The sequence below is a fragment of the Salvelinus fontinalis genome, chromosome 19, assembly GCF_029448725.1.
Source record: "Salvelinus fontinalis isolate EN_2023a chromosome 19, ASM2944872v1, whole genome shotgun sequence".
Lineage (NCBI taxonomy): Eukaryota > Metazoa > Chordata > Actinopteri > Salmoniformes > Salmonidae > Salvelinus > Salvelinus fontinalis.
In genome coordinates, this window is record NC_074683.1 from 48,911,491 (window position 1) to 48,932,240 (window position 20,750).

The following is a 20,750-nucleotide window of genomic DNA, read 5'->3' on the forward strand; positions in this document are numbered from 1 at the left end:
TATTTCAACTTGACATTTTCCGTATAAATTGCAAATGTATTCAATAAGCAATAACACACTACGCCTATTTCTAATTTCTTTATTTTACATTTCATGACATCATACATTTTCAAGCAACAGCATCTTCCTTCATACGGGGGGAGCTGTGTTAAGCTTTAATGTGGTTAGTTAGATTTCTGCATGTGAGGTGACTGACATTATGAAAAGCATGTTACCTGGTAAGACAGCCCTCCACACACATATTCAATGCTTACACCCCGGATCACAGCAATCAATGTACAGAGTAGAAATAAACATCCGAACAAGTAGTGATGTGTATGACGACACAGAGAAATACCTAGATGAAATATGATAGCAAACCATGACAGTTTTCTCCTAAAAAGCAAATCAACCTTGACTGCTTCATGTCCTACGCTTATACAAGCTAATAAAATAAGGTCAGCATTTCATGAAGCTTGAATCTGCAGAGACCTAATAATACTGATGACCTGGCCACTTTAAAATGTGTTGGTGGCTTTTTTTTAAATACACCCTAGCAGTACTGGCAGCCAACCAGCCATATAGAATTCCTCAGAAGGCACCCATAGAATCTCACCATGGCGTATTCTACTAAAAATCACATCAATACATCTCACCATGGAATGTGAAAACAGATTGCTGTCCCCAGTCCACCTGGTCGTGCTGCTGTTCCAGTTACAACTGTTTTGCCTGCGGCTATGGAACCCTGACCTGTTCAAAAGTGCTACCCTGTCCCGGACCTTCTGTTTTCGACTCTCTCTCTCTACCGCACCTGCTGCTGTCTCGAACTCTGAATGATCGGCTATGAAAAGCCAACTGACATTTACTTCTGAGGTGCTGACCTGTTGCACACTCTACAACCACTGATTATTATTATTTGACCCTGCTGGTCATCTACGAACGTTTGAACATCTTGGCCATGTACTGTTATAATCTCCACCCGGTGCAGCCAGAAAAGGACTGGTCACCCCTCAGAGCCTGGTTCCTCTCTTGGATTCTTCCTACAGTTGAAGTCGGAAGTTTACATACACTTAGGTTTGGGTCATTAAACCTCATTTTTCAACAACTATACAACTTTCTTGTTAACAAACTATAGTTCAGGCAAGTCGGTTAGGACATCTACTTTGTGCATGACAAGTAATTTTTCCGACAAATGTTTACAGATTATTTCACTGTATCACAATTCCAGTGGGTCAGAAGTTTACTAAGTTGACTGTGCCTTTAAACAGCTTCGAAAATTCCAGAAAATTAAGTCATGGCTTTAGAAGCTTCTGATTGACTCAAACGATGTCAATTAGCCTAACAGAGGTGTACCTGTGGATGTATTTCAAGGCCTAACTTCAAACTCAGTGCCTCTTTGCTTGAAATCATGGGAAAATCAAAAGAAATCAGGCAAGACCTCAGAAAAATAACTGTAGACCTCCACAAGTCTGGTTCATCCTTGGAAGCAATTTCCAAATGCCTGAGGGTACCACGCTCATCTGTACAAACAATAGTACGCAAGTATAACCACCATGGGACCAGGCAGCCGTCATACAGCTCAGGAAGGAGACGTGTTCTGTCTCCTAGAGATGAACGTACTTTGATGCGAAAAGTGCAAATCAATCCCAGAACAGCAAAGGACCTTGTGAAGATGCTGGAGGAAACAGGTACAAAAGTATCTATATCCACAGTAAAACGAGTCCTATATCGACATAACCTGAAAGGCCGCTCAGCAAGGAAGAAAACACTGCTCCAAAACCGCCATAAAAAAAGCTACAGACTACAGTTTGCAGCTGCACATGTGGACAAAGATCAAACTTTCTAGAGAAATGTCCTCTGGTCTGATGAAACAAAAATAGAACTGTTTGGCCATAATGACCATCATTATATTTGGAGGAAAAAGAGGGAGGCTTGCACAGGGGGGGGGGGGGGGGGGGGGGGGGCAGCATGATGTTGTGGGGGTGCTTTGCTGCAGGAGGGTCTGGTGCACTTCACAAAATAGATGGCATCATGAGGAAAGAAAATGATGTGGATATATTGAAGCAACATCTCAAGAAATCAGTCAAAAAGTTAAAGCTTGGTTGCAAATGGGTCTTCCAAATGGACAATGACCCCAAGGATACTTCCAAGTTGTGGCAAAATGGCTTAAGGACAACAAAGTAAAAATTTTTAGAAAATTTGTGGGCAGAACTGAAAACGCATGTGCGAGCAAGGAGGCCTACAAACCTGACTCAGTTACACCAGCTTGGTCATGAGGAATGGGCCAAAATGGACCCAACTTATTGTGGGAAGCTAGTGGAAGGCTACCCTAAATGTTTGACCCAAGTTAAACAATTTAAAGGCAATGCTACCAAATACTAATTGAGTGTATGTAAACTTCTGACCCACTGGAAATGTGATGAAATAAATAAAAGCTAAAATAAATCATTCTCTCTACTATTATTCTGACATTTCACATTCTTAAAATAAAGTGGTGATCCTAACTGACCTAAGACAGGGAATTTTTACTATGATTAAATGTCAGGAATTGTGAAAAACTGAGTTTAAATGTATTTGGCTAAGGTGTATGTAAACTTCCGACTTCAACTGTAGGTTCCTGCCTTTCTAGGGAGTTTTTCCTAGCCACCGTGGTTCTACATCTGCATTGCTTGCTGTTTTGGGTTTTAGGCTGGGTTTCTGTATAGCACTTTGACGTCGGCTGATGTAAAAAGGGCTTTATAAATCAATTTGATTGATCTGAAAACACACACGCTGACATTCTTACTTATAACCACATTTATTCATCCTCAAATGGCAATGAAATAATTTTATCTGACCATAGTCTACCACACACTCTCCAACCCTGCTACAGTTCTGAGTAAGAGGTCTACAATGTGTGTGAGATTTGGGCCCAGATTCACAAAACAATTTTTAAAAGAAATGTATTCTTAAGTGCAATTTTTTCTTAACTTTATACACTTACAAAAAGTTGCTATTCCTCAATAAAGTTATTTAAAAATGTTCTTAAGTTTCTTCCTCAGAAAATTGTTAAGAAGAAATGTGATTCTTGAAAATAAAGTTAGTGGATTTCCTCTTGGAAATGTTGTTAATTTCAAGATAGCTAAAGCCTGGGCTTAAATGCATGGAAGTGAGAAAATAAGATGATGAAAGCAATTGAACATGTTTAATTGACTCAAACTTCATGTGAAAGTTCCAGTATCGATTGTTTTAAAATCCCCCACCCCCAATTTTCTCTCCAGTTATCGCAGTAAGAAATATGCTAATAAGCTTGCCCTTGCCCGCAAGATAGTGAGCTAGTTCAGTTGCTTTGCGACAATTATCTTAAAAAGAAAGTTTGTAAAAAGATATTTGAGAAGTTCGTAAGAAAAGCATGAATTCTTAAGAAATGTTTGAGGATTTGTACGAACAAACTTATTTTTTTTCTTATGAAGCTTCTAATTAAGTTTTGCGTTTGAAGTGTTTTGTGAATCTGGGTCCTGGGGTTAAAAGCTTACAGATAGGCTATGTTAAATTAAGAGTACATCAAGAGTAGAATCAAAACAATATATTCTAGGCGATTCAAACAGGATAGGTCTTCCACAGGAGCTGCGTTGCATCCACAGGAGCTGCGTTGCAGTGGTCTAAAGTGGGACATTAAAGTGTAAAATCCAACACAATAACTTTACTCATCTGCATTCAGTGTATCGTAAGACATTAGGCTCACTGAATACTAAACTGTATTTTCACTTCATTCAGAGTTTTCCTACAACCTAGGTCCATTAGGTCGTGAAAACCACATTCATCTTGGGAAAATACTTTAAAATGCCACAAAGAAACCAAAGCAGTTACAAGAACAAAATATTTAGTCAGCATCACATTTCATGATAGATACGGATAACAATTGGGGTTACCAGAGGACAAGGTTAGGTTCAGATCTGTTCTGTTAGGATGTGTTGTGATCATACTGGCCAGTATTCACAAACAGTCTGAGTGGGTGTGCAGATCTAGGATCAGGTCTCCTCAGTCAATATTATCTTATTCATTATGATCTAAAAGGGAAATCTGATCGCATATCAGCACCTCTACTCTGAAACACTTCAAACTCGTGAATACGAACCATTGTGACTAAACAAAAGATGTTGTGTTGATGGATTCAGTTTCTCAGTGACCCTGTGATGCTGGTCACGACAGATTGTATTCTGTGCCTTCTTGAGGTGGGCCTTGCTTCACTTCTGAAAGTGCAGTAGAATGTTGAGGAACAGTCGCTGAGTGGCTGAGTTTCACTTCCTCCTTTTAGACTGCATCTGTGCAGAGGAGAGAGTGAGGGTGAGAGAGAGGAAAAAGAGAGATACAATACACTAAAGCAAGTAGACCAAAATTACATTCTATAATAGCTGTAACTGAAATGAACAAGGTCAGATAGAAGTCAGTGCTGGGTCATTGGGTTCAGATGGTCAATGTGTGATAGAGGCTCCATAACGCAGTGAGACCAACCAGGCATTTAAATCAAGTTTCCACTTAAGGCCTATATCTGCCTCTGAAAGTCTGTTAACCAGTATCAAGGAAACACACAGACAATCAACACATACTGTAACTCAAATTCTCCCATCTAATTTACTGGCACTGTGTGAGGACTGGGAAGATTTCAGAGACTTAATCTTTCTCCTTTTAGGATCAGAATATTGTGCTCTATTAAACATGTTATACTGTGTTAAACCCATCTAAGCCTAGCTGGCAGTCTGACCATGGTTCTCCACCACAAATGTCTGTCTTATACTTATACCCACAGTTATTTGTTATTGTCCCCATACTATCCTTTGTGTATAATATCCCCATTCTCCATCAAGCCATAAAGTGGCAATGCTAAAACCAGCGATGAAACAGAGGTTCATTTAGTTTACCTCACAGTCCACACAGAAAGAGGCCAACGGTAGGGCAGCAAGTACAGTACAGATAGTTTTTGGTATTTTATTAGGATCCCCATTAGCTGTTGCGAAAGCAGAAGCTACTCCTCCTGGGGCCCACAAAAAAACATGACATAAGATAACATTGATTAACAAGAACAGCACAAGGACAGACCTACATGAATAAAAAAACACAGCCTACATAAGAGACATAAAATATCAAGGTCAAATAGGGGAGAGATGTTGTGCCGTGAGACGTTGGTTCATCTGTTTTGTTTTTTTAACCAGTTCTGCTGTTCATTTGAGCAATATGAGATGGGAGTTCCATGCAATAGCGGCTCTACATAATACTGAAGGCTTTCTTGAATTTGTTCTGGATTTGGGGACTGTGAAAAGACCCACGGTGGGGTAAGTGTGTGTGTCAGAGCTGTGTGTAAGTTTGGAATTTTCAACACATGAATGTTTCTAATAAAAATAGGTGATGCAGTCAGTCTCTCCCCAACTCTTAGCCAAGAGAGACTGGCATGCATAGAATTTATATTAGCCCTCTGATTACAATGAAGAGCAAGGCATCTCACTCTGTTCTGGGCCAACTACAGCTTAATTAGGTCTTTCTTTGCAGCACTTGACCACACGGCTGGAGAATAATCAAGGTAAGTCAAAACTAGAGCCTGCAGGACTTGCTTTTTGGAGTGTTGTGTCAAAAAAGTAGAGTGTTTCTATTATGGACGTACAGTGCATTTGTTAAGTATTCAGACCCTTTGACATTTTCCACAATTTCCTACGTTACAGCATTACTCTAAAATGTATTGAATTATTTTTTCTCCTCATCAAATCTATACACAATACACCATAATGACAAAGCAAAAATGGATGTTTAGAAATGTTTGAAAATGTCTTAAAAATCTAAAACAGAAATACCTTATTTATATAAGTATTCAGACCCTTACTATGAGACTCGAAATTGAGCTCAGGTGCATCCTGTTTCCATGAATCATCCTTGAGATGTTTCTACAACTTGATTAGAGTGCACCTGTGGTAATTTCAATTGATTGGACATGATTTGGATAGTAACACACCTGTCTATATAATGTCCCACAGTTGACAGTGCATGTAAGAGCCAAAACCAAGCCATGAGGTCGAAGGAATTGTGCGTAGAGCTCCGAGACAGGATTGTGCCGGGGCACAGATCTGGGGAAGAGTACCAAAACATTTCTGCAGCACTGAAGGTCCCCAAGAACAGTCGTCTCCATCACTCTTAAATGGAAGAAGTTTGGAACCACCAAGATACTTCCTAGAGCTGGCCGCACAGCCAAACTGAGCACCATCCCTACGGTGAAGCATGGTGGAGGCAGCATCATGCTGTGGGAATGTTTGTCAGCGGCAGGGACTGGGAGAATAGTCAGGATTGAGGGAAGATAAACAGAGCAAAGTACAGAGAGATCCTTGATCAAAACCTGCTCCAGAGCGCTCAGGAACTCAGACTGGGGCGAAGGTTCACCTTCCAACTGGACAACGACACTAAGGACACAGCCAAGACAACAGAGGAGTGGCTTTGGGATAAGTCTCTAAATGTCCTTGAGTGGCCCAGCCAGAGGCCGGACTTGAACCCAATCAAGCATCTCTGGAGAGACCTGAAAATAGCTGTGCAGCGACGCTCCCCATCCAACCTGACAGAGCTTGAAAGGCTCTGCAGAGAAGAATGGGAAAAACTCCCCAAATACAGGTGGTGTGACTAAACATTAATCTGATGACTTATGTATTGAATCAACTAACTCAGCAACAAAAAAAACATCCTCTCACTGTCAACTGTAAATATTTTTATGAACATAAGATTCAACAACTGAGACATAAACTTAACTTCCGCAGACATGTGACTAACATAAATGGAATAATGGGGGTCAAAATCAAAAGCAACAGTCAGTATCTGGTGTGGCCACCAGCTGCATTAAGTACTGGAGTGCTTCTCCTCATGAACTGCACCTGATTTGCCAGTTCTTGCTGTGAGATGTTACCCCACTCTTCCACCAAGGTACCTGCAAGTTCCCGGACATTTCTGGGGGGAATGGCCCTAGCCCTCACCCTCTGATCCAACCAGTCCCAGACGTGCTGAATGGGATTGAGATCTGAGCTCTTCGCTGGCCATGGCAGAATACTGACATTCCGGTCTTGCAGGAAATCACACACAGAACGAGTAGTATGTCTGGTGGCATTGTCATGCTGGAGGGTCATGTCAGGATGAGCCTGCAGGAAGGGTACCATGAGGGAGGAGGATGTCTTCCCCGTAATGCACAGCGTTGAGATTGCCTGCAATGACAACAAGCTCAGTCCGATGATGCTGTGACACACCGCCCCGGACCATGACGGACCCTCCACCTCCAAATCGATCCCGCTCCAGAGTACAGGCCTCAGTGTAACGCTCATTCCTTCGACGATAAACGAGAATCCGACCATCAACCCTGGTGAGACAGAACTGCGACTCGTCAGTGAAGAGCACTTTTTGCCAGTCCTGTCTGGTCCAGCGACGGTGGCTTTGTGCTCATAGGCGACGTTGTTGCCGGTGATGTCTGGTGAGGACCTGCCTCACTCAGGCCTACAAGCCCTCAGTCCAGCCCTCAGTCCAGCCTATTGCGGACAGTTGTGAGCACTGATGGAGGGATTGTGCGTTCCTAGTGTAACGCGGGCAGTTGTTGTTGCCATCATGTACCTGTCCCGCAGGTGTGATGTTCGGGTGTGCAGGTGTTACACGTGGTCTGGAAAAAGTGAAGGGGTCTGAATACATTCCGAATGCACTGTACCTCTCCCCATTTTTACAACCATTGAATCTTTGTTTTGTCCATGACAGTTTACAATCTAAAGTAATACCAAGGGCCTTGAGTGCTGCCCTGCGGTACACCACACCTTACATGTTTGACAGAGATGCTTGCATGAAAGAAAACCTTCTGAGTTCTTAGATTGCCATATCGTGGATTCAGAGCGGAGATTGAAAAGCCATAAAACATGTTCTCTCAACAACATGTAATGGTCAATAATATCAAAGCCTGCTCTGAAATCTAACAGTACAGCTCCCACAATCTTCTTCTTATAAATTCCTGTCAACCAATCATCAGTTTGTTTGTGTTAGGGCAGTACATATTGAGTGCCCTTCTATATAAGCATGCCAAAAGTCTGTAGTCAATTTGTTTACAGAGAAATGTCATTGTATTTGGTCAAACACCATGTTTTCCAACAGTTTGCTAAGAGCAGGCAGCGAGCTAATAGGTCTGCTGTTAGAATCTGTAAACGCCGCTTTACACCTCTTGGGTAGCGGAATGACTTTCGCTTCCCTCAAGCCCTGAGGAGAAAACCCTTCCTCAAGACTCAGAATAAAAATACAGTAAGGCAGATAGCTGACTCTATGGACACTCCTACCATCATCGGTAGCTTTCCAGGTTGAGTGTAGATAATGGGCAAGCAGACTCAATTCCCCCCATGTGGAGTTGGGATGTTAGCTGCTTGTATTGGTTCTATGTACCATTTAGAAGAACTATAGCATCTAAAACAGATGAGCTAAAACAGCTCTATCTGGCCAGCTGCAATGTTTCATATTTGTATTTACTCTGTAGTGACTGAAGACAGCTGTCAGCATAGGGACATGGACAGAGTTCAATTCCTCCAACTCACATAAGTCATGCCTGGCAATTTTAAGAGCCAGTAATGGATGCATCTTTGTCCCAGTTTCTGGTTATATTTAGCAAACAATGATCCTCTTTACTTTAGAGCAGGGGTGTCAAACTCATTCCACGGAGGGCCTTGTGTCTGCAGGTTTTTGGTTTTTCCTTTCAATAAAGCCCTAGACAACCAGGTGTGGGGAGTTCCTAACTAATTAGTGATGTTAATTCATCAATCAAGTACAAGGGAGGAACGAAAACCCGCAGACACTCGGCCCTCCGTGGAATGAGTTTGACACCTGTGCTTTAGAGCATCATAAATAATACAAATGCTAACCACAGGTTCAATATTTCCAAGGATGCATAATTCCATAACCCTTTTGTCTGGTATCACACTTCCTTTTGCCTTCTGGCATCACTGAGACCAAGGCGCACGCACACACACAAAATTGGGTCACTTAAATCCCAGGGTGTTTCCATGCCTACTGTACATGCTCAAACACACACAATTAATGGAGGTGATAATGACCTCAGATCCATCCTCTGCTGTACTATGAGGGTGTTTTCACACACACACACACACAATAAACCTCTCATCCAAACAGTAGTAATGTACTATGAGGGTGGCACCAGCCACACACACACCGTGGTATCATAAACCTCTCATCCAAACAGCAGCGACCAGGTCATTCAAGATCAACTTCCTCTGAAATTAATTTCAAAAGTGGTGAGGCAGTCAGGAAAACTTCAACACATGCCAGAACATACCAGGAAACGGAAGGAACAGGAACACTATACTGTAGCACTCACACAAGAGACATACACAGGACAAACACACTGTAGGTACACAATTCCCACAATACACACAGAAACACACCCTGAATGAATCCTGGAGAAAAACCCTATCCCAGCTGCATGGAATCATGGTGGTGACAACTATTAGCCTGAGAGCTCAAAAATAGCCAGCAAGGTCAATGAGGTCAGAACATTTCTCACACAGGACCTTTCTCCCGCTTTCCTCTGGGCCAAAGTTAAAAAGTATTGTTCTTGGATAAGGACTCTTATGGGGGAAGTGAACACCTCCATTGAGATCGGTCGATGGAGGGGGATACACACACACTCACCGTCTTCTTTCCGCAAGAAACATTTCCAGAGGCAGAAGCAGAGACTTATGACCAGCAGAGCAGCTACAGTGGTCACCGAGATCAGGATGGTCAAAGCTGTCCCAACTAGACAGGGAGAGGGAGGGAGAAAGAACAGCAATAGAAACTGATGAGACAGAGGATCGAGAGAGAGATTCAGTGAGCGAGAGAGAGAGAGAGGATTGAGAGAGGAAAAAAATCTGCCCACAAAACAAACTTCATAAATGTATAAAGAATGTTAATTGGTTTAAACAGCTTCAGATGAACAGTTTTCATTTCATTATGTACAGTCACCTCACATAATTATTGGTACAATTGATAAAGATGGAGCAAAAAGTACAAAAATAAACAAAACAAATACTGAGCTACAGTATATTGTATGCAACAACAAAATAATGTATTAATGTAAAGTAATATAATTTCCCAATCACTTTGAGAAATACATTTTGTTGAACAAGTAATACAACTAATCTCAAACAGATAGGTGTCATAATTATCAGCACCCCTAAATATTCGTATTAAAAAAAATTGAATCAGCAACAACATACTACTTTAAATGAATCTCAGTTTAAGAAACAGCAGAATTGTGGCCTTCCATGGCTTCCCGTTTCACTGGGGTATGAACACTTTGTCATCCATTACCATGGGGAAAGGCAAAGAAACAAAAAATTGAGACATTTACATTACATTTAAGTAATTTCGAAGACGCTCTTATCCAGAGCGACTTACAGGAGCAATTAGGGTTAAGTGCTCTGCTCAAAGGCACATGGACAGATTCTTCACATAGTCGGCTTGGGGATTCTAACCAGCAATCTTTTGATTACTGGCTCAACGCTCTTAAAAGCTAGGTTACTTGGCCTTCATAAATCCACATCAACAATAGGTAAAAAACATTTTTTATATATAAATAAATATACCACTTACCATTACTAGGGCAATAAGACATGTAAAACCACTGGAACAGTGGTAAACTTGCTGTAAAAGGATGCATATGTACAGTATCTTGTCCTCACACACAGTGAGGAAGATGTTTCAGGAGGCAAAGGAAATCCAAGGGCCACAGATTCAAATAAAATCAAATTGTACTTGTCACATGCGCAGACTACAACAGGTGTAGACCTTACAGTGAAATGCTTACTTACAAGCCCTTAAGCAACAATGCAGTTGAAAGAAAATATCAAAAAGAAAAAGTTAGAAAAACAAATAATTAAAGAGCAGCAGTAAATCACAATATACAGGGGGTACCGGTACAGAGTCAATGTGTCAATGTGCTGGGGCACCGGTGGAGAAGTAATTGAAGTAATTATGTACATTGCAGGTAGGGTCATTAAAGTGGCTATTCATAGATAATACGAGAGTAGCAGCAGCGTGGGAGGGTGCAAATTGTCTGTGTAGCCATTTGATTAGCTGTTCAGGAGTCTTATGGCTTGGGGGTAAAAGCTGTTTAGAAGCCTCTTGGACCTAGACTTGGCGCTCCGGTACCGCTTGCCATGCGATAGCAGAGAGAACAGTCTATGACAATGGTGGCTGGAGTCCTTGACAATTTTTAGGTCCTTCCTCTGACACAGCCTGATATATACACTGATCAAAAAAATAAAGGGAACATTTAAACAACACAATTTAACTCCAAGTCAATCACACATCTGCATGTGCAGACACATGCACATTTGTGGCCTGCTGGAGGTCATTTTGCAGGGCTCTGGCAGTGCTCCTCCTTGCACAAAGGCGGAGGTAGCGGTCCTGCTGCTGGGTTGTTGCCCTCCTACGGCCTCCTCCACGTCTCCTGATGTACTGGCCTGTCTCCTGGTAGCGCCTCCATGCTCTGAACACTACGCTGACAGACACAGCAAACCTTCTTGCTACAGCTCGCATTGATGTGCCATCCTAGATGAGCTGCACTACCTGAGCCACTTGTGTGGGTTGTAGACTCCGTCTCATACTACCACTAGAGTGAAAGCACCGCCAGCATTCAAAAGTGACCAAAACATCAGCCAGGAAGCATAGGAACTGAGAAGTGGTCTGTGGTCACCAACCGCAGAACCACTCCTTTATTGGGGGTGTCTTGCTAATTGCCTAGAATTTCCACCTTTTGTCTATTCCATTTGCACAACAGCATGTGAAATTTATTGTCAATCAGTGTTGCTTCCTAAGTGGACAGTTTGATTTCACAGAAGTGTGATTGACTTGGAGTTACATTGTGTTGTTTAAGTGTTCCCTTTATTTTTTTGAGCAGTAGATATATATATAGATATAGATATAGATATAGATATATATGTCCTGGATGGCAGGAAGCCTGACCCCGGTGATATACTGGGCCGTACGCACTACCCTCTGTAGTGCCTTGCGGTCGGAGGCCGAGCAGTTGCCATACCAGGTAGGGATGCAACCAGTCAAGATGCTCTCGATGGTGCAGCTGTAAAACCTTTTGAGGATCTGAGGACCCATGTCAAATCTTTTCAGTCTTTAGGAAGAATAGGTTTTGTCGTGCCCTCTTCACGACTGTCTTGGTGTGCTTGGACCATGTTAGTTTGTTGGTGATGGACGCCAAATCCCCTTCGATGAGAATGGGGGTGTGCTCAGTCCTCCTTTTCCTGTAGTCCACAATCATCTCCTTATTCTTGATCACATTGAGTGAGAGGTTGTGGTCCTTGCACCACACAGTCAGGTCTCTGACCTCCTCCCTATATGCTGTCTCGTCATTGCCGGTGATCAGGCCTACCACTGTTGTGTCATCGGCATACTTGATGGTGTTGGAGTCGTGCCTGGCCGTACAGTCATGAACAGGGAGTACAGGAAGGGAACTGAGCATGCACCCGAGGGGCTCCCGTGTTGAGGATCAGCGTGGCGGATTTGTTATTACCTAGCCTTACCACGGCGGCCCGTCAGGATGTCTAGGATCCAGTTGTAGAGGGAGGTGTTTAGTCCCAGGGTCCTTAGCTTAGTGATGAGCTTTGAGTGCACTATGGTGTTGAATGCTGAGCTGTAGTCAATGAATAGCATTCTCAGATAGGTGTTCCTTTTGTCCAGGTGGGAAAGGGCAGTGTGGAGTGCAATAGAGATGGCATCATCTGTGGATCTGTTGGTGCGGTATGCAAATTGGTCTAGCGTTTCTGGGATAATGGTGTAGATGTGAGCCATAGACCTGCCTTTCAAAGCATTTCATGGCTACAGACGTGAGTGCTACGGCTTGGTAGTCATTTAGGCAGGTTACCTTAGTGTTCTTGGGCACAGGGACTATGGTGGTCTGCTTGAAACATGTCTGTCTGTAATACCAACAAGGAGAGGTTGAAAATGTCAGTGAAGACACTTGCCAGTTGGTCAGCACATGCTCGGAGTACACGTCCTGGTAAACCATCTGGCCCTGCGGCCTTGTGAATGTTGACCTGTTGAAAGGTTTTACTCACATCGGCTGCGGAGAGCGTGATCACACAGTCGTCCTGAACAGCTGATGCTCTCATGCATGTTTCAGTGTTTCTTGCCTCGAAGCGAGCATAGAAGTTATTTAGCTCGCCTGGTAGGCTCGTGTCACTGGGCAGCTCTCAGCTGTGCTTCCCTTTGTTGTCTGTAATAATTTGCAAGCCCTGCCACATCCGACGAGTGTCGGAGCCGGTGTAGTACGAGTCGATCTTAGTCCTGTATTGAAGTTTTGCCTGTTTGATGGTTCGTCGGAGGGCATAAGCGGGATTTCTTATAGGCTTCCGGGTTAGAGTCCTACTCCCTGAAAGCAGCAGCTCTGTGCGAATGTTGCCTGTAATCCATGGCTTCTGGTTGGGGTATGTATTTACAGTCACTGTGGGGACGACGTGCTCGATGCACTTATTGATAAAGCCAGTGACTGATGTGGTGTTCTCCTCAATGCCATCGGAAGAATCCCGGAACATATTCCAGTCTGTGCTAGCAAAACAGTCCTGTAGTTTACCATCTGCTTCATAGACAGTCACTGGTGCTTCCTCCTTTATTTTTTGATTGTAAGCAGGAATCAGGAGGATAGATTTGTGGTCAGATTTGCCAAATGGAGCGCGAGGGAGAGCTTTGAGAATTACAGAACTTTGTCACATCTTGGGGTCTCCAAATCTACAATTAGACGCAACCTGCACGCTAATAGGCTTTCTGGAAGGGTTGTCAGAAAAAAGGCTTAATTGGGAGCAACCAAGAATGTAAAAGCTTTGAGTTTGCTAAACGGCACTGGCACTAGGATGGGAACCGGGTGCTATGGTCAGATTAGTCGAAAATAGGTCACATACACCAGCAGTGGGTTTGGCATCGAAAAGGATGCCTGTGCAGGAAATAACCTAATATCTACAATAAAATATGGTGATGATTTTTGATCTTATTGGGCTGCAAGACAATGACCCCAACCAAGCACAAGTCAAAATCCCCAAAGAAATGGTAATTTCACCACAAAATCTAAATTTCGCAGTGGCCATATCAGTTTCCAGACTTCAATCCCATTGAAAACCTGGGGTTTGAATTGAAGAGGGCAGTCCACAAGTGCAGACCAAAGGATTTAAAAGGTTTGTAAAGATTTTGTATGGAGTAACGGTCTAAGATCCCTCCCAATGTGTTCTCCAATCTCATAAAACATTATAGAAAAAGTCTGTGTCGTTATCCTCACAAGGGAAGTTGCATAAAGTACTGAAACAGGGGTGCCAATCATTTTGACCCTTATCTTTTTGAGAAAAAAAAATGTTTTTAAACGAAATAGCAATATAGCTCAGTATTTGTATTATTTACTTCATAGTCTTTTTTGCTCATCTTTATCAAATGAGACAATCATTTTGGAGGTGACCCTTTGGGCGTGTAAACTAAACCTGTTTGGCAATGACTTCAACAAAAACAGATCTAAACTCTTACACACTGTTTACGATAAGTCATTAATGTTTGCCAGACAATGTTCACATCCATCCCTCGGGGATCAGTATTCTTGGCTTTGGTTTGGTCAGGCTCCTTTTTCCAAAAGCAGCTAACTTAAAAACAAGTGTAAGCTCGAAGCCAATAAAAATTTAGATATTTGCATCCTCCCAATGTTTGTGTGTGTGTGTGTGTCTCACTCACTCTTGGTGTTCATAGAAACAGCGATGGGTGACTCCAGACCCTTATGGTGGACCAGACATTTGACGGACACATCCTTCAGCAGCCCTGATTGGACGTTGAGGGTGCTGATGACCAGGGTGGTCCCATCCCCCTGCTGGAGCTGTGATGTCACAGGGGGTCCCATAGTTCGGTTGTCCCTCTCCACGTTCCACACTATCTCCGCCGGGGGCCGGGACACAGCTGTACAGTTGGCCTCAATAACCCCTGGAGACGTGCTCTTGTAGCTCACCTGGGGTTTAGGCAGTACTGGGGAAGACACAGATACAACCAAAAATCAATATTGGGTTTACTGAATCAGCATTCTTCAGTTGGGTGACCTACTTTAACTATGACTAGGTCCTGGATAGAGACTCTTTTTGATTACCTGGAACACAAAAGAAAATCTAAAAGCTTCAGTTGGGTTACACCAAGTTAACAACTGACGTGTCTAGTTTCGTGATTCTGATGTCAATAACAGAGTATAGTTAAGAAAGATAAACAGAGGATATCCAAACTTATTTGGGCAGAGAATCAATGTCACAGATGATATCAAAGTGTGAATACATTAAGCTTGTGAATACAGTGCATTCGTAAAGTATTTAGATCTTGATTTTTTCCAAATTCTGTTACGTTACAGCCTCATTCTAAAATGTATTAAATAGTTTCCCATCCTTCAATCTACACACAATACCCCATAATGACAAAGCAAAAACAGGTTTAGACATTTTTGAAAATTATCAAAAATAAATGGAAATATCACATTTCCATAAGTATTCAGACCCTTTAGTCAGTACTTTGTTGAAGCACCTTTGGCAGCGATTACAGCCTTGAGTCTTATTGGGAATGACGCGACAAGCTTGGCACACCTGCATTTGGAGAGTTTCTCACATTCTCCACTGCAATTTGGAAGGTGAACTTTCGCTCCAGGCTGAGGTCCTGAGCGCTTTCATCAAGGATCTCTCTGGACTTTGCTTTCCCTCGATCCTATCTAGACTCCCAGCGCAACGTAAGCTGAACGAGAGACTGCGGTTAATTGATTTCCATTCCCATTTGAGATCGGATCCGTAGGTACCTGCGTCTTCGTCCTCTGTTCTGTCTCCCTTTCCTGTAGCTTGTACCTCGGGTTCAGATCCTCAGAGCTCCCACCCTCATCAGACCGTGAGGCTGCCTGAGAGACTGGCCCATTCAACATCACCAGCAACTCTATGGTGAGAAACATCTCAGTTCCCAATGCAAAAACCCTGTGCTACTCAGGAGCACGAGTACAGTCCGTCTGTTCTACGACAGATGCTGGGAGCGGATGCTGTCGTAGTCCATGTGGGGTCAAACGACATGAGGAGGGCTAGCTTGGAACATCTGAAAATGAATTTTAAAAGAACTGATTTTTGCATTAAAAGACTTTAAAAAAAACGGCCAATAATTTCAGGTCCAGTACCATCATTGAGCCGCTGGTGTGAAAGATTCAGCAGGCTACTGGCATTATACATCTGTCAAAAATATTACTGTAGCTCTGCTGGAATTACTTTTAAAAGATAACTGACACCTTCTGGAAACAGACTCTACAGCAGGTATTCCCAAACTTGGGAACGAGCAATGCCGTCGGGGGTATGCAAAATAAAAATGTGATTGATAAAAAATGTATATAATCCTCACATTTTCAAACAGTACATTTATATTTTCCAACGTGGCGATACATTTGGGTGAGTTTCCCCCCCCCCTCGCCTGAGTAGCCTCGTTTCACTGCCCAAAATAAAAATTAAACCATCTAGTGTTCAGCGAAATAACATAATGTCAAATAATTAACATCCAATCACGTGAACCATTACTCTCTCGCGGGAACCCTTCACTCTTGCACAGACATTTAGAAACGAAACATGACAATTTGAAAAATAGTCCACGGGAGTATTTTGAGCGAGAATAAAGACGACTTTCGAGTAGTAAGACATGCACATAAAAGCAACAGATACCATTAATAAGAAGGGGCTAGAAGCGTCTTATATGGTGAGCTACCGAGTGGCTAGGACAGGAAAGCCCTATACTATTGTGGAGGACTTAATTATTCCTGCTGCTGCGGAAATGGCTGGGACAATGCTGGGGGAAAAGGCCCCAAAAAACTATAGAGACAATATCTTAAACAAAAAACACCTTCACGATGCATCAGTGACATGGCAGGAGATGTTCCGAAACAATTACTGATTCGCATACAAGCCAGTGAATTACATGCGTTACAGCTGGATGAGACAGACGTGGCGGGCCTGGCACAGCTCCTGGTATATGTCCGTTATGTTTATGGGGGGTCAATTAAAGAAGACATCCTCTTCTGCAAACCACTGGAAACCAGGACAACAGGAGAGGATATTTTTAAAGTACTGGACAGCTTTGTGACATCGAATGGACTTTGGTGGTCAAGATGTGTTGGTATCTGTACAGATGACGCAAAAGCCATGAGAGAGACATAGTGGAGTGGTAACACGGGTGCAAGCAGTTGCTCCCGACACCACTTGGATACACTGCAGCATCCACCGAGAGGCTCTTGCTGCCAAGGGAATGTCTGACAGCTTGAAAAACACTTTGGACACTACAGTGAAAATGGTTAACTTTGTTAAAGCAAGGACCCTGAACTCTCATGTATTTTTTGCATTATGCACTGATATGGGCAGCGACCATGTAAACGTTTACAACATACAGAAGTGCGCTGGTTATCAAGGGGCAAGGTATTGACACGTTTTTTTTTCTTGCATGATGACGAGTTTCTCACACAACTGGCCTATCTGGATGATTTTCTCGCCTGAATGATCTGAATCTGGGATTACAGGGACTCTCCGCAACTATATTCAATGTGCGGGACAAAATTGAGGCTATGATTAAGAAGTTGGAGCTCTTCTCTGTCTGCATTAACAAGGACAACACACAGGTCTTTCCATCATTGCATGATTGTTTTGTGTGCAAATGAACTCAAGCTTATGGACAATGTCAAATGTGATAATGCCAAACACCTGAGTGAGCTGGGTGCGCAATTACGCAGGTACTTTCCCGAAACTGACGACACAAAGAACTAGATTCGTTATCCCTTTCATGCTCTGCCTCCAGTCCACTTACTGATATCTGAACAAGAGAGCCTCATCGAAATTGCAACAAGCTGTTCTGTGAAAATTGAATTCAAATCAGAAGCCACTGCCAGATTTCTGGATAGGGCTGCGCTGAGAGTTTCTTGCCTTGGCAAATCGTGCTGTTAAGACACAGATGCCCTTTGCAACCACGTACCTACATGAGAGTGGATTCTCTGCCCTCACTAGCATGAAAATGAAATACAGGCACAGACTGTGTGGAAAATGATTTCAGACCGACTCTCTCCAATAAAACCCAACATGGCAGAGTTATGTGCATCCTTTCAAGCACACCCTTCTCATTAACCTGTGGTGAGTTATTCACAAAATAACAAAATTATTGATTATTATTGTATTATTATTTGTGCTCTGGTCCTATAAGAGTTCTTTGTCACTTCCCACGAGCCGGGTTGTGACAAAAACACGCATTCTTATGTTGAATACATATATCGTATAGTGTGTGTGTGGCAGGCTTACAATGATGGCAAAAAACAACATTTGAGAGTGCGCTGACCCTGGTGCTAGAGGGGGTACGCAGGCTGGAGGTTGAATGTTTGAAGGGGTACGGACTATAACAAGTTTGGGAACCACTGCTCTACAGGAATGACAGAGTCCATCCAAATCATCTTGGCTCCTGGACTCTAAATGCATTTCAAGGCTGCTTTGAAACAATGGCTTATCAATGACCAAGACCAGCTCTGTTAATCCCTACCATTGTATCGTCAAAATGCTGCAACAAATGTACATTATCCTAGGGGCATTGGCAGACACAATGTAAGTAACTTAATGCATGTCCCCCTAATTTCCCTGAATACCTCAGTGCAAGATGGCGCCGACAGAGATGGTCACCTCACTTTAGGTTCTTAGAAAAATATGTAGTTATTTTTTTTTTAATGTATTATTTCTTACATTGTTAACCTAGAAATTCTCAAGTGTTATTACATACAGCCCAGAAGAACTATTGGATATAAAAGCGATGTCAACTTACCATCATTACGACCAGGGATATGTCTTTCCCGAAGCGGATCCTTTATTCCAACCTCCACTCTGGAAATGCGATCTTATCCCAGAGGCCGAGCAAAAACAATGCGGTCGCCGCAGAAGAGGCAGATGGAGCGGCCTACTGGTCAGACTCAGAAGGCGAGCACACCATCCACCACTTCCGAGCATATTACTGGCCAATGTAAAATCTCTAGATAACAACGTGGACGTGTTGCACGAGTTGCCTTCCAGAGAAACAGAGATTGTAACGTTCTCTGTTTCACGGAAACATGGCTCACACAGGATATGTTGTCAGCGTCGGTACAGCCACCCGATTTCTTCACGCATCATGCCGACAGAAACAAAAACCTACAGCCTATAGACAGAAACTAAAACAGGAAACGCCCATGCACAGGTCAATACAACGCTGGTCTGACCAATCGGATTCCACGCCTCAAGATTGCTTCGATCACGTGGACTTGGATATGTTCCAGATAGCCTCAAACAATAACATTGACGTATACGCTGACTCGGTGAGCGAGTTTATTAGCAAGTGCATCGGAGACGTCGTTCCATCTCTGACCATTAAAACCTTCCCTAACCATAAACTGTGGCTTGATGGCAGCATTCGCGCGAACCACCACTTTTAATCATGACAAGGCGACCGGAAACACAACCAAATACAAAACAGTGCAAATATTCCCTCCGCAAGGCAATTAAACAAGCAAAGTGCCAGTATAGAGACAAAGAGTCACAATTCAACGGCTCAAACACGAGACATATGTGGCAGTGAATCACGGATTACAAAAAGAATACCAGCCCCGTCACGGACACAGATGTCTTGCTCCCAGACTAGAGGTCGACTGATTAATCGGAATGGCAAATTTTTTTTTTTTACACCTTTATTTAACTAGTCAAGTCAGTCAGTTAACCTGTTTGGGCTGCAGGGGCAGTATTGAGTAGCCGGATAAAAGGTGCCCATTTCAAATGGCCTCGTACTCAATTCTTGCTCGTACAATATGCATATTATTATTACTATTGGATAGAAAACACTCTCTAGTTTCTAAAACCGTTTGAATTATATCTGTGAGTAAAACAGAACTCATTTTGCAGCAAACTTCCTGACAGGAAGTGGAAAATCTGAAATCGATGCTCTGTTCTAGGGCCTGCCTATAAATGTCCTTGATATATATCAGTATACATGCACTTCCTACGTCTTCCACTAGATGTCGACAGGCAGTGAGATAAGAAATTGAGTGTATAACTTGATCTGGGGTCGAACAAAAGCTCTTTGTATGACGTGTCACCAGTTTCCTGTTTTCTGGAGAGCGCGTGAAGGGACCTGGTTTTGCCTTCTGTACAGCTGTCGTTATAGACGACTAATATCTCCGGCTTCGATTTTATTTGATACATGTGACAATATCGTCGTAAAGTATGTTTTTTCAATATAGTTTTATTAGATTATTGAAATTTTTTCGGGACGTTAGGCGTGTTGCGTTGTGTGCCTTTGTTCAGGAAGGAGAGCTTCGCGCCACTTTGCTAGCTTTTCGTGCTAATTGACTGGAGAAGAGGACATTCTAAATCCAAACAACGATTGTTCCCGACAAAGGACCCCTTGTACAACATTCTGATGAAAGATCGTCAAAAGTAGGACCCATTTTATGATGCTATTTCATACATCTGTCGAACATGTGAAATAGTCGTTTGCGCCCAGATGTTGGGTACTCTCTCGCTATACCTACTGGATGTCGTAATGAAGTTATTTTTAGAATTCTAACACGCCGATTGCATTAAGAACTAGTGTATCTATCATTTCCTATACAACATGTATTTTTTAGTAACGTTTATGTATAGTTATTTGGTCAGAATAGTTGAGTGCCATAAAAATATCCGCACATTCTGGGAAAAAGATGC

The 20,750-nt window shown here is 42.7% G+C and overlaps 1 protein-coding gene across 1 annotated transcript in view; it reads right to left on the bottom strand.

Annotated features, from left to right (window-relative positions):
- Positions 1-2,757: 2,757 nt before the first annotated feature.
- LOC129816900 (OX-2 membrane glycoprotein-like) overlaps positions 2,758-20,750 on the bottom strand; it is a 31,035-nt gene continuing 13,042 nt past the window's right edge. Inside the window, exons 6-8 of the mRNA XM_055871871.1 lie at positions 14,731-15,015; positions 9,658-9,762; positions 2,758-4,283 (exon numbers count right to left, since the gene is read on the bottom strand). Of these exons, the coding sequence (XP_055727846.1) occupies positions 4,273-4,283; positions 9,658-9,762; positions 14,731-15,015 (401 nt within the window). The 3' untranslated portion in view covers positions 2,758-4,272. The remainder of the gene's footprint in view (positions 4,284-9,657; positions 9,763-14,730; positions 15,016-20,750) is intronic.